Here is a 14,471-nt window from a genome sequence, read left to right as displayed (position 1 = left end):
GATAGTAATTAAGCTAATTAGTTTAAGGATTAGCTGCGGGATATTTTGGGATAAAAAAAAAAAAAACCAGCAAGAATCGAATTCTCCTATTTGAAATGCAGTCCCACATTCGGCTGTCTTCAGAGAGCATCATGTGACTGTCTGTGCAGAGTGTGTGTCAGAGGAGTGTGTGATAGAGGAGTGTGTGCTAGGGGAGTGTGTGTTAGGGGAGTGTGTGTTAGGGGAGTGTGTGTTAGGAGAGTGTGTGTTAAAGGAGTGTGTGTTAAAGGAGTGTGTGTTAGGGGAGTGTGTGTTAAAGGAGTGTGTGTTAAAGGAGTGTGTGTTAGGAGAGTGTGTGTTTGGAGAGTGTGTGTTAAAGGACTGTGTGATAGGAGAGTGTGTGATAGAGGAGTGTGTGATAGGGGAGTGTGTGTTAAAGGAGTGTGTGTTAAAGGAGTGTGTGTTAGGAGAGTGTGTGTTAAAGGAGTGTGTGTTAAAGGAGTGTGTGTTAAAGGAGTGTGTGTTAGGAGAGTGTGTGTTAAAGGAGTGTGTGTTAAAGGAGTGTGTGTTAGAGGAGTGTGTGTTAGAGGAGTGTGTGTTAAAGGAGTGTGTGTTAGGATGTGTGTTAGGGGAGTGTGTGTTAAAGGAGTGTGTGTTAAAGGAGTGTGTGTTTGGAGAGTGTGTGATAAGAGAGTGTGTGTTAAAGGAGTGTGTGTTAGGGGAGTGTGTGTTAGGAGAGTGTGTGTTAGAGGAATGTGTGTTAGAGGAGTGTGTGTTAGGATGTGTGTTAGGAGAGTGTGTGTTAGAGGAGTGTGTGTTAAAGGAGTGTCTGTTAGGGAAGTGTGGGTTAGGAGAGTGTGTGTGTTAGGAGAGTGTGTGATAGGAGACTGTGTGTGTTAGGAGAGTGTGTGTGTGTTAGGAGAGTGTGTGCAAGTTCAGCTCTCCTACCTTGAAGCCCAGGCTTGCATTCAGAGAGCCGTATTCAGGAGTTCCGGGGTTCTCACATGTCGTTCTGGTTGGTTCTATAAGGAGAGAAACATCATCATCATCATCATCATCATCATCATCACGTCAGTCAAGCACTTCCCTCTGAGGGAACACCTAATGATTCTGTCATTTTATCTGTCCTTTCATGCACCGTGACACGCACCTTTAATTATAATCTCATATATACTGTAGAAGTGTATCTTCCGCCCCTCATCCCGGTGGAACATGATATGTAAGGCTGAGGTTAAAGGTTATCAAATAAGCCTTGCTAGTTATTTAACACAAAGCGAGAACAGCAGAACAGCGTGTTCTAAAAACAGAACACATTACGTAGTTGACCTTTACAGACGCAGGATTTATTTCTACTCTACACACACTATGTGGAATGATGTATAATATGATATCTTACCTATACATCGAGGCTGGGAGCCGCTCCACGTGCCGTCGGCCTGGCACACACGTGTAGACGAGCCCACCAGCACGTAGGGGGCGCTGCAGCTGTAAAACACCTCGGACTTGAAGATAAAACTCTGGCCTTCTCTCTTGGCTTGGGCAGGGATGCCTGGATCGCCGCAGAACTTGGCTGTAAAATAACAGAGAAGTCGGTGTTGAATTCTGGATTCTGATTGGTTAGAACATGTCAGTAGCGGCGAAATTGATATGAACGTACTGGTTTTTCTATGTTAGCGTTTCAAAACAACAACAAAACAAAGATTTAGCGATTGCAGGAATGACCGCAACGTCAAGCAAACTCTGTGATATTCCGAGGAGCTTGCAATTTTTGGAAATGACCACAGATTTTCCACAAATTTGGGCCAAGACGTGTCATGTGACGTGCGTTCGTCCAAAGCCCGCTTCGATTCACGTGCGGCGAACACGAGTACAGCTAAAAAGGTCTCGTTTACCAGCAAACATCACTGCGAAAGACCTCGCAAAAGACTTTTGTGCGTTGAGATTCCACCTATTTGAGTAGTTTTCCGCAAAAAAAAAAAAAAAAAAAACAAGCATTTTGGCCACAAAGAAAACCTCTGTGAAATCCTGTACTGATTATTTAACATAGAAAAAAAACAACAACCCGTGAGCGTTGATATGAAGTTTTCTTCGATGAGACGCTGTTTAACATTTACAGAAGGAGAAGTGGGAAGTTTTGTAGGACGGAGTTCACGTTTCGTGGTTACTCGGTAGTTTTTGTCTTGTTACACGGACCGTCCACATCTTTAAACGTGACTCTAAATGGATAAAACATATAGCGTTGTTCTTTAATAAGCAAACAAATGTAATGGTTGTCAAATCGCCGTGTTATAAGAGGAACAAATCATTTCAGGACATGCTGTCCTGAGACAACATAAGATAAGACAAGATCAGATGAGCAGACAAGACAAGATAAGATAAGATTAGAAAAGACAAAAACAAAATGAAATAAGATCAGATGAGATAAGATTAGACAAGATAAGACGAGAAGACAAGATGACATAAGATTAAACAAGATGAGAAGACAAGAAAAGATAAGATGAGATAAGATAAGATGAGATAAGATTAGACAAGATAAGATGAGGACAAGACAAGATGAGATGAGAAAAGATTAGATAAAACAAAATGAAATAAGATAAGATGAGATAAGATTAGACAAGATAAGATAAGATAAAACAAAATGAAATAAGATAAGATTAGACAAGATAAGATGAGAACATGAGACAATACAAGATAAGATGAGATAAAATTAGATAAAAGAAAATGAAATAAGATAAGATGAGATAAGATTAGATAAGATAAAAACAAAATGAAATAAGATGAGATAAGATTAGACAAGATAAGACGAGAAGACAAGATGACATAAGATTAGACAAGATGAGAAGACAAGAAAAGATAAGATGAGATAAGATACGATTAGATAAGATCAAACAAAATGAAATAAGATAAGATGAGATAAGATTAGACAAGATAAGATTAGATAAGATAAAACAAAATGAAATAAGATAAGATTAGACGAGATAAGATGAGTAGACGAGACAATACAAGATGAGATAAAATTAGATAAAAGAAAATGAAATAAGATAAGATGAGATAAGATTAGACAAGGTAAGAAGACGAGACAAGATGAGATAAGATGAAACAAAACAAGATAAGATGAGAAGACAAGACAAGATGAGACAAGGTAAGATGAGATAAGATTAGACAAGATAAAATGATAGGATAAAACAAGATAAGATGAGACAAGGTAAGATGAGATAAGATTAGACAAGATAAGAATATGTGATGAGATAAGATTAGACAAAATAAAATGAGATAAGATAAAACAAGATAAGATTTGATAAGCTAAAACAAAATGACATGCTGTCCGAGGAAAATAATCAACTTTGCGGACGTTACAGTAACTCCGCTTCATCACACCACCTCGTCGTGGATTATTTTCCCTAGAACCGCACAACACGGAGTATACGTATATACGGAATACGCGGAATTTGTTGATATGATGTGCAGATAAAAAGATTTTTCAAGGCTGGGAGAAACGGAAATGAGTAAATGAAGGAGAGTTAATTATCACGCTTCAGATATGTTTCACGCTGCTCAAATCTCAAGGATATAAAGGAGCAAAGAGAAACTGGTGAGCTCTGGCTTAGTGTCCTCGCCTGGTGCGTCTCATTATTCTCGCAATTCGGTGACCTTATCATTTTCGATTCCCTTTCCAAAGCGTCAATAAAGAATTTAATTACAAGTCTGAGTTCAGTGATGGGTTAGGGATACGCATCGTTGCTGCTTTTATACGCTCAACCGATGCCGAGGATGTCGAGGAAAAAATGGCAAAAGAAACCTGACGGACAGCTCGCCGCAAGATGGAAAATTTTCTACATTCTTCATATGTAAAATGATCAAAGGGCAAAAGCACTTGGCACACGGATTGCAGTTAAAGGGCTGGGGATGTGATATTTAACCGTCAGTGAGGAGGTCGGCTCGGTCGAAATATAAATCAGCCGTAATGATCCTGCTGTAAATGAGCACATAGGGCAAAGGCCCATGGCAGCTTCCTCGCGCTCTGATCTATATTTCACAAGGTGGAATAAAGCAAGATGGAGCACTGAGCCTCAGAAGGTTGAGTGTTGAGTTGCAGACTTCAGTGTTGGCACTGAACCGTTAAATACTAACAGTCTCTAAACCTGAGCTCAGTCCCAGCCATCTGCACGGTGTGGGATTAAAGAGCTGCTGCATTACTTCAAACCATCTTCCAACTGCTTAATTTTTGGCTTTTGAATACATATCTTTATTAATTAGCACAAGGCATGGGGTATTAAATAAAACAACACAGTGCAACAGAGAATACTGCAAAACTTGACCAAGTTCAATCAGATAGGACAAGACAAGACAAGACGAGACAAGATAAGACAAGATAAGATGAGACAAGATATGATGAGATAAGACCAGATGAAATAAGATAAGACGAGATAAGATTAGACCAGATAAGAATATGCGATTAGATAAGATGAGACAAAATAAAATGAGATAAGATAAAACAAGATAAGATGACATAAGATAAAACAAAATGAAATAAGGTAAGATGAGATAAGATTAGACAAGATGAGAAGACAAGACAAGATATGATGAGATACGATAAGATTAGACAAAACAAAATGAAATAAGATAAGATGAGATGAGATTAAACGAGATAAGAAGATGAGATAAGACGAGACAAAATAAGATAAGACAAGATATGATGAGACGACAAGACAAGATAAGATGAGATAAGATAAGTCCAGATGAAATAAGATAAGACGAGATAAGATTAGACCAGATAAGAATATGAGATTAGATAAGATGAGACAAAATAAAATGAGATAAGATAAAACAAGATAAGATGACATAAGATAAAACAAAATGAAATAAGATAAGATGAGATAAGATTAGACAAGATAAGATGAGAAGACAAGAGATGATGAGATACGATAAGATTAGACAAAACAAAATGAAATAAGATAAGATGAGATAAGATTAGACAAGATAAGATGAGAAGACAAGACAAGATATGATGAGATACGATAAGATTAGACAAAACAAAATGAAATAAGATAAGATGAGATAAGATTAGACAAGATAAGAAGATGAGATAAGATGAGAGAAAATAAGATAAGACAAGATATGATGAGACGACAAGACAAGATAAGATGAGACCAGGTAAAATGAGATAAGATGAGATAAGACCAGATGAAATAAGATAAGACGAGATAAGATTAGACACGATAAGAGTATGTGATGAGATAAGATGAGACAAAATAAAATGAGATAGGATAAAACAAGATAAGATTAGATAAGCTAAAACAAAATGACATAAGATGAGAAGATTAGACAAGATAAGATTATGAGACAAGATAAGTGGAGACAAAAAAGATAAGATGAGAAAACAAGATAAGATGAAATAAGATCAAATGAAATACATTAGGATGAAATAAGATAATACGAAATATGATAAAACAAGGTAGGATAATATGACATAGGATAAGACAAGCCAAGATAATATGAAATCAGGCAAGAGAACATGAGATAAGATAAAATATGAACACATAAGATAAAATAAGATAAGATGAGATAAAATAATTAAACATTTAGATCTGATAAGAAATTCAAGTAATAATATAAAATATAATAATAATAATAATAATTTAAAAATAAAAAAGTGACCAGGGCTATTGAAAAGCTATTCAACTTCTGTCCTTCTCAGCCAATTTCCAAAAAAAGATCTTCTCTTTATCTCAAAAAGATGTCTTTCCATATTATTCATAAAAAAAAATCTTTTCAATATTACAACAACAAATACATCCTAACTCCTTTAGTAACACTTATTTAACAAAGAAAAAGATATAATTGCTGATATGGTGATGTTTTCTGCACGGTTTATGTTTATCTAACATCGATGGAAGGAGTCTCCAGTGCCAGCACTTTGCAGCAGTCAGAGGTAGAGCTGTAACTTTAAGCTCTCCAACATCTTCAGGAAGTAGCTAAATATAACTAGAAACAGATCAATAAAAAGGATGGCGTGTTACACATGGCAAAATGCAAGGTGATTCAAATACAGTCTAAGCAGTGCTCACTGCTACGACGCCTTCTCTGGGAGACATTTGTTTTGTGGCAGGAGGGTAAAAGAAAAAGATGGACAAATATGCTAATGTGAGGAGGAAGAGGGTCATCGCTAGTCATAACACGCAAACAAGACCCGCCATTGCTCATTCTGTACGTGTTTCGAGTGTGTCAGAGGCCAAATCCGCCTACGCCGCAAAAAGAATGAATAAAAATCAGCGATGTGCTTACTGTACACTGCTTCAGTTCTGATCTAGCTTTTATTCTGTGTGTGTGTATGTGTGTGTGTGTGGTGTGGGGAAGAAAACATTGTAAACAGCTCCAGGCCAAGCCAGGTTATGCATAATAAACAGATCTTGAGAGAGCCCTAATGTCAGTGAAGCTCCTTGATGAATAATACAGCACTTTTGAGATGCCTGAAAAGCCACACAACAAAGGCGGAATATTAATTTTAATACGATAGTTTCACGGCTCGGCGCAAAACAGGACGCGCGGTGTGTGGTTTTATGCCGCAGCGCTGCTGGTTCACCGCGATTTGCGTTAGCATGATTAAAGGAAAAACCCACACGGAACGAGCTGCATATTAACATCGGTAATTAACACGTGATCTTCGGGAGCGTCCAAGGTTTATTTAGTAAAAAAAAAATTCAGACTCGAGTCGAATTCTTTCATGGGGACGTTGCTCTAATTTTCCTTCGGTTAAGGTTTTCCTACATTACCCACAATGCTGAGAGTGGTGCAGTGGGATTCAGCCCTCGTTTCATCTCTAGCGAAAGAGAGCGATGTGGTGGTGCTTCAGTGTTTATAGCTTTCGTGTTATAATATAACCGTCAACGTGCTCGTCATCTCTTCGATCGCTAACATGGATGTAATCGAATGTCGAAGCGATGTTCTAAACATACACAAATACATATTTAAATATAAGACACACTTTAAAAAAAAGCTCCCTAGCTAAAGGTTTTTACTTTTTAAGCGTACATAGTGATAGTGCAGCACTGAATGATGGATTCACAGCATGCATAGTAACTCTGGTGCTACTTGTTTAAATGAGCTACCGGTTTGTTTATATTTGTAGCTATATTTATGACTTAAATTAGCTACTAGTTTGTTTATATTTGTAGCTATATTGTAGTTTAACATAGCTAATGGTTTGTTTATATTTGTAGCTATATTTTTGGTTTAAATTAGCTACTGGTTTGTTTATATTTGTAGCTATATTTTTGGTTTAAATTAGCTACTGGTTTGTTTATATTTGTAGCTATATTTTTGGTTTAAATTAGCTACTGGTTTGTTTATATTTGTAGCTATATTGTAGTTTAACATAGCTAATTGTTTGTTTATATTTGTAGCTATATTTTTGGTTTAAATTAGCTAGTAGTTTGTTTATATTTGTAGCTATATTGTAGTTTAACATAGCTAATTGTTTGTTTATATTTGTAGCTATATTTATGATTTAAATTAGCTACTAGTTTGTTTATATTTGTAGCTATATTTATGATTTAAATTAGCTACTAGTTTGTTTATATTTGTAGCTATATTTATGATTTAAATTAGCTACTGGTTTGTTTATATTTGTAGCTATATTTATGATTTAAATTAGCTACTGGTTTGTTTATATTTGTAGCTATATTTATGGTTTAAATTAGCTACTGGTTTGTTTATATTTGTAGCTATATTTATGATTTAAATTAGCTACTGGTTTGTTTATATTTGTAGCTATATTTTTGGTTTAAATTAGCTACTGGTTTGTTTATATTTGTAGCTATATTGTAGTTTAACATAGCTATTTGTTTGTTTATATTTGTAGCTATATTTATGGTTTAAATTAGCTAGTAGTTTGTTTATATTTGTAGCTATATTGTAGTTTAACATAGCTAATTGTTTGTTTATATTTGTAGCTATATTTATGATTTAAATTAGCTACTGGTTTGTTTATATTTGTAGCTATATTTATGATTTAAATTAGCTACTGGTTTGTTTATATTTGTAGCTATATTTATGATTTAAATTAGCTACTGGTTTGTTTATATTTGTAGCTATATTTTTGGTTTAAATTAGCTACTGGTTTGTTTATATTTGTAGCTATATTGTAGTTTAACATAGCTAATTGTTTGTTTATATTTGTAGCTATATTTTTGGTTTAAATTAGCTAGTAGTTTGTTTATATTTGTAGCTATATTGTAGTTTAACATAGCTAATTGTTTGTTTATATTTGTAGCTATATTTATGATTTAAATTAGCTACTAGTTTGTTTATATTTGTAGCTATATTTATGATTTAAATTAGCTACTAGTTTGTTTATATTTGTAGCTATATTTATGATTTAAATTAGCTACTGGTTTGTTTATATTTGTAGCTATATTTATGATTTAAATTAGCTACTGGTTTGTTTATATTTGTAGCTATATTTTTGGTTTAAATTAGCTACTGGTTTGTTTATATTTGTAGCTATATTGTAGTTTAACATAGCTATTTGTTTGTTTATATTTGTAGCTATATTTATGGTTTAAATTAGCTAGTAGTTTGTTTATATTTGTAGCTATATTGTAGTTTAACATAGCTAATTGTTTGTTTATATTTGTAGCTATATTTATGATTTAAATTAGCTACTGGTTTGTTTATATTTGTAGCTATATTTATGATTTAAATTAGCTACTGGTTTGTTTATATTTGTAGCTATATTTATGATTTAAATTAGCTACTGGTTTGTTTATATTTGTAGCTATATTTTTGGTTTAAATTAGCTACTGGTTTGTTTATATTTGTAGCTATATTGTAGTTTAACATAGCTAATTGTTTGTTTATATTTGTAGCTATATTTTTGGTTTAAATTAGCTAGTAGTTTGTTTATATTTGTAGCTATATTGTAGTTTAACATAGCTAATTGTTTGTTTATATTTGTAGCTATATTTATGATTTAAATTAGCTACTAGTTTGTTTATATTTGTAGCTATATTTATGATTTAAATTAGCTACTAGTTTGTTTATATTTGTAGCTATATTTATGATTTAAATTAGCTACTGGTTTGTTTATATTTGTAGCTATATTTATGATTTAAATTAGCTACTGGTTTGTTTATATTTGTAGCTATATTTATGGTTTAAATTAGCTACTGGTTTGTTTATATTTGTAGCTATATTTATGATTTAAATTAGCTACTGGTTTGTTTATATTTGTAGCTATATTTTTGGTTTAAATTAGCTACTGGTTTGTTTATATTTGTAGCTATATTGTAGTTTAACATAGCTATTTGTTTGTTTATATTTGTAGCTATATTTATGGTTTAAATTAGCTAGTAGTTTGTTTATATTTGTAGCTATATTGTAGTTTAACATAGCTAATTGTTTGTTTATATTTGTAGCTATATTTATGATTTAAATTAGCTACTGGTTTGTTTATATTTGTAGCTATATTTATGATTTAAATTAGCTACTGGTTTGTTTATATTTGTAGCTATATTTATGATTTAAATTAGCTACTGGTTTGTTTATATTTGTAGCTATATTTTTGGTTTAAATTCGCTACTGGTTTGTTTATATTTGTAGCTATATTGTAGTTTAACATAGCTATTTGTTTGTTTATATTTGTAGCTATATTTATGGTTTAAATTAGCTACCGGTTTGTTTATATTTGTAGCTATATTTTTGGTTTAAATTAGCTAGTAGTTTGTTTATATTTGTAGCTATATTGTAGTTTAACATAGCTAATTGTTTGTTTATATTTGTAGCTATATTTATGATTTAAATTAGCTACTAGTTTGTTTATATTTGTAGCTATATTTATGATTTAAATTAGCTACTAGTTTGTTTATATTTGTAGCTATATTTATGATTTAAATTAGCTACTGGTTTGTTTATATTTGTAGCTATATTTATGGTTTAAATTAGCTACTGGTTTGTTTATATTTGTAGCTATATTTATGATTTAAATTAGCTACTGGTTTGTTTATATTTGTAGCTATATTTTTGGTTTAAATTAGCTACTGGTTTGTTTATATTTGTAGCTATATTGTAGTTTAACATAGCTATTTGTTTGTTTATATTTGTAGCTATATTTATGGTTTAAATTAGCTAGTAGTTTGTTTATATTTGTAGCTATATTGTAGTTTAACATAGCTAATTGTTTGTTTATATTTGTAGCTATATTTATGATTTAAATTAGCTACTGGTTTGTTTATATTTGTAGCTATATTTATGATTTAAATTAGCTACTGGTTTGTTTATATTTGTAGCTATATTTATGATTTAAATTAGCTACTGGTTTGTTTATATTTGTAGCTATATTTTTGGTTTAAATTAGCTACTGGTTTGTTTATATTTGTAGCTATATTGTAGTTTAACATAGCTAATTGTTTGTTTATATTTGTAGCTATATTTTTGGTTTAAATTAGCTAGTAGTTTGTTTATATTTGTAGCTATATTGTAGTTTAACATAGCTAATTGTTTGTTTATATTTGTAGCTATATTTATGATTTAAATTAGCTACTAGTTTGTTTATATTTGTAGCTATATTTATGATTTAAATTAGCTACTAGTTTGTTTATATTTGTAGCTATATTTATGATTTAAATTAGCTACTGGTTTGTTTATATTTGTAGCTATATTTATGATTTAAATTAGCTACTGGTTTGTTTATATTTGTAGCTATATTTATGGTTTAAATTAGCTACTGGTTTGTTTATATTTGTAGCTATATTTATGATTTAAATTAGCTACTGGTTTGTTTATATTTGTAGCTATATTTTTGGTTTAAATTAGCTACTGGTTTGTTTATATTTGTAGCTATATTGTAGTTTAACATAGCTATTTGTTTATTTATATTTGTAGCTATATTTATGGTTTAAATTAGCTAGTAGTTTGTTTATATTTGTAGCTATATTGTAGTTTAACATAGCTAATTGTTTGTTTATATTTGTAGCTATATTTATGATTTAAATTAGCTACTGGTTTGTTTATATTTGTAGCTATATTTATGATTTAAATTAGCTACTGGTTTGTTTATATTTGTAGCTATATTTATGATTTAAATTAGCTACTGGTTTGTTTATATTTGTAGCTATATTTTTGGTTTAAATTCGCTACTGGTTTGTTTATATTTGTAGCTATATTGTAGTTTAACATAGCTATTTGTTTGTTTATATTTGTAGCTATATTTATGGTTTAAATTAGCTACCGGTTTGTTTATATTTGTAGCTATATTTTTGGTTTAAATTAGCTAGTAGTTTGTTTATATTTGTAGCTATATTTATAATTTAAATTAGCTACCGGTTTGTTTATATTTGTAGATTTATTTTTGGTTTAAATTAGCTACCGGTTTGTTTATATTTGTAGATTTATTTTTGGTTTAAATTAGCTACCGGTTTGTTTATATTTGTAGCTATATTTTTGGTTTAAATTAACTACTGGTTTGTTTATATTTGTAGCTATATTTTTGGTTTAAATTAGCTACTAGTTTGTTTATATTTGTAGCTTTATTTTTTGGTTTAAATTAGCTACTAGTTTGTTTATATTTGTAGCTATATTTGTGGTTTAAATTAGCTACTAGTTTGTTTATATTTGTAGCTTTATTTTTTGGTTTAAATTAGCTACTAGTTTGTTTATATTTGTAGCTATATTTGTGGTTTAAATTAGCTAGTAGTCTGTTTAAATTTTGGGAAACAGAACCAACAATTTGTTAGAAAATTTCACAGGCAGGTACAAACAAAAAACATTAACCGTGTGAGTAGGATTAAAAACGTTGAACTTTTCTGATGAGACTGCTACACATCACCAGCTGAGGTGCTACAAGCCCTTTTCCTGTTCCTGAGAAACAGATATAAACGCTGTTATTAGGTTAAACCCCTTATTAATAACTAGCTGATAATATGACTGCTTATTATGACAACATCACTGGCGAATAGTGAGTAAAAACGAGTGAGGTAGCTTTTGTTTACACGAGCGAACAGAACATCTTGACCGTTATCATTTTGTTTGAGATTGTTGAAATGTATTTTTTCTTGTAATAAACTACACTAGCAATAACAATCTGGGATTAGTCGCTAACCTCCACTAAGTTCTCAAAAAAAAAACCCAACCCAAAACGAATAAATTAGAATCATTAAAGTCATTAAAGACATAGAAGTCAACAGAATCACTAAAGACACGACAAATATTACAATATAAAGATGTTTCCATTTTTCCGGACATTTTTCCATCAAACACATCCATTAAACGGGGCCACTTTAATACTCACCCACTGAACAGAGCTTTTTAATACCTGAGCTGTGTGTTTCTGTAACTCTAATCCAAGAGCCGAGCTCAATTTCCTAGAGTGAATTATAATTTGAGCCTCATCAAATCACTAAAAGACTGATAGAACTTTATGGTGAATTTTTTTTTTTTTTTTTTTAAATACTAACAGCACTTTTCATGCTTTCAGCTTTTGGCTCCATAAGACTCTGTACCCTGACTTATTCTGTAAAAGAATTGCAAATTGAAGTTTGCAGAGTCGAGGCACGTCAGCGAGGGAGGACATCACGCTCAGGGTCACGCAGGGCACCCGGAAAGCCTCTCAGGGCACGGCAGATCCGCTGAGTAAGACTTTGATAGAGTTTGTTCAGAGCTGAAGGATGTCTTGAGCGAGAGAATATGCTGAGTGCGGAACAGTCGCGCTCCTGACATTTTAACCAAGGACGGTTAATTAGCATCAGAGGAAAATCAGCTTAAACAACCTTAACCTCCGACCTGTTACTGCAAAAGAGCGTTTCGACACGCTGGGTGGAACACGCTTTTGAAGAAATTCGCTTCGTGATACAAACAGGAAATTATGCGGCGTAAACAAAAATGTCAACAAAGCCACCCTCAGCTTCAGAGCTTCGAGAAAGAGTCAGCTAATAGAGAAGGATAAACTAGCTAACAAACAAACAAAAAAAAGAATAAGGCTAGATAATGTTGAGAAGTGAATAATAGTGAACGGGATAATAGTTGAGGTTTAACTACTGATAATAGAGAATTAACTAGATAACAATACAAAATGAGATAGCGAACAATTGATCGATTGAGCTAGCTATCAGTGGAGAATGAGCTAGCAAACAATACAGAATGAGTTAGCTAACAGTGAAGAATGAACTAGTTAATAAAGGAGAATGAACTAGTTAATCATGGAAGAATGAGTTAGCTAACAGTGAAGAATGAACTAGTTAATAAAGGAGAATGAACTAGTTAATCATGGAAGAATGAGTTAGCTAACAGTGAAGAATGAACTAGTTAATCATGGAAGAATGAGTTAGCTAACAGTGAAGAATGAACTAGTTAATAAAGGAGAATGAACTAGTTAATCATGGAAGAATGAGTTAGCTAACAGTGAAGAATGAACTAGTTAATCATGGAACAATGAGTTAGCTAACAGTGAAGAATGAACTAGTTAATCATGGAAGAATGAGTTAGCTAACAGTGAAGAATGAACTAGTTAATAAAGGAGAATGAACTAGTTAATCATGGAAGAATGAGTTAGCTAACAGTGAAGAATGAACTAGTTAATAATGGAGAATGAACTAGTTAATCATGGAAGAATGAGTTAGCTAACAGTGAAGAATGAACTAGTTAATAAAGGAGAATGAACTAGTTAATCATGGAAGAATGAGTTAGCTAACAGTGAAGAATGAACTAGTTAATCATGGAACAATGAGTTAGCTAACAGTGAAGAATGAACTAGTTAATCATGGAAGAATGAGTTAGCTAACAGTGAAGAATGAACTAGTTAATAAAGGAGAATGAACTAGTTAATCATGGAAGAATGAGTTAGCTAACAGTGAAGAATGAACTAGTTAATAATGGAGAATGAACTAGTTAATCATGGAAGAATGAGTTAGCTAACAGTGAAGAATGAACTAGTTAATAATGGAGAATGAACTAGTTAATCATGGAAGAATGAGTTAGCTAACAGTGAAGAATGAACTAGTTAATAAAGGAGAATGAACTAGTTAATCATGGAAGAATGAGTTAGCTAACAGTGAAGAATGAACTAGTTAATAAAGGAGAATGAACTAGTTAATCATGGAAGAATGAGTTAGCTAACAGTGAAGAATGAACTAGTTAATCATGGAAGAATGAGTTAGCTAACAGTGAAGAATGAACTAGTTAATAAAGGAGAATGAACTAGTTAATCATGGAAGAATGAGTTAGCTAACAGTGAAGAATGAACTAGTTAATAATGGAGAATGAACTAGTTAATCATGGAAGAATGAGTTAGCTAACAGTGAAGAATGAACTAGTTAATAATGGAGAATGAACTAGTTAATCATGGAAGAATGAGTTAGCTAACAGTGAAGAATGAACTAGTTAATAAAGGAGAATGAACTAGTTAATCATGGAAGAATGAGTTAGCTAACAGTGAAGAATGAACTAGTTAATAAAGGAGAATGAACTAGTTAATCATGGAAGAATGAGTTAGCTAACAG

The 14,471-nt window shown here is 32.2% G+C and overlaps 1 protein-coding gene across 1 annotated transcript in view; it reads right to left on the bottom strand.

The window, feature by feature from the left end:
* The window catches only part of csmd3a (CUB and Sushi multiple domains 3a), a 345,806-nt gene that overhangs the window by 11,655 nt on the left and 319,680 nt on the right, over nucleotides 1–14,471 (bottom strand). The window contains exons 62-63 of the mRNA XM_053610949.1: nucleotides 1,376–1,549; nucleotides 928–1,001 (exon numbers count right to left, since the gene is read on the bottom strand). Coding sequence (XP_053466924.1) covers nucleotides 928–1,001; nucleotides 1,376–1,549 — 248 coding nt within the window. The remainder of the gene's footprint in view (nucleotides 1–927; nucleotides 1,002–1,375; nucleotides 1,550–14,471) is intronic.

This window comes from Ictalurus furcatus, chromosome 23 (assembly GCF_023375685.1).
Source record: "Ictalurus furcatus strain D&B chromosome 23, Billie_1.0, whole genome shotgun sequence".
NCBI classification, from domain to species: Eukaryota; Metazoa; Chordata; class Actinopteri; order Siluriformes; family Ictaluridae; genus Ictalurus; species Ictalurus furcatus.
Note: the sequence above shows the minus strand (reverse complement) of the source record. Positions and strands in the feature narration are given on the sequence as shown.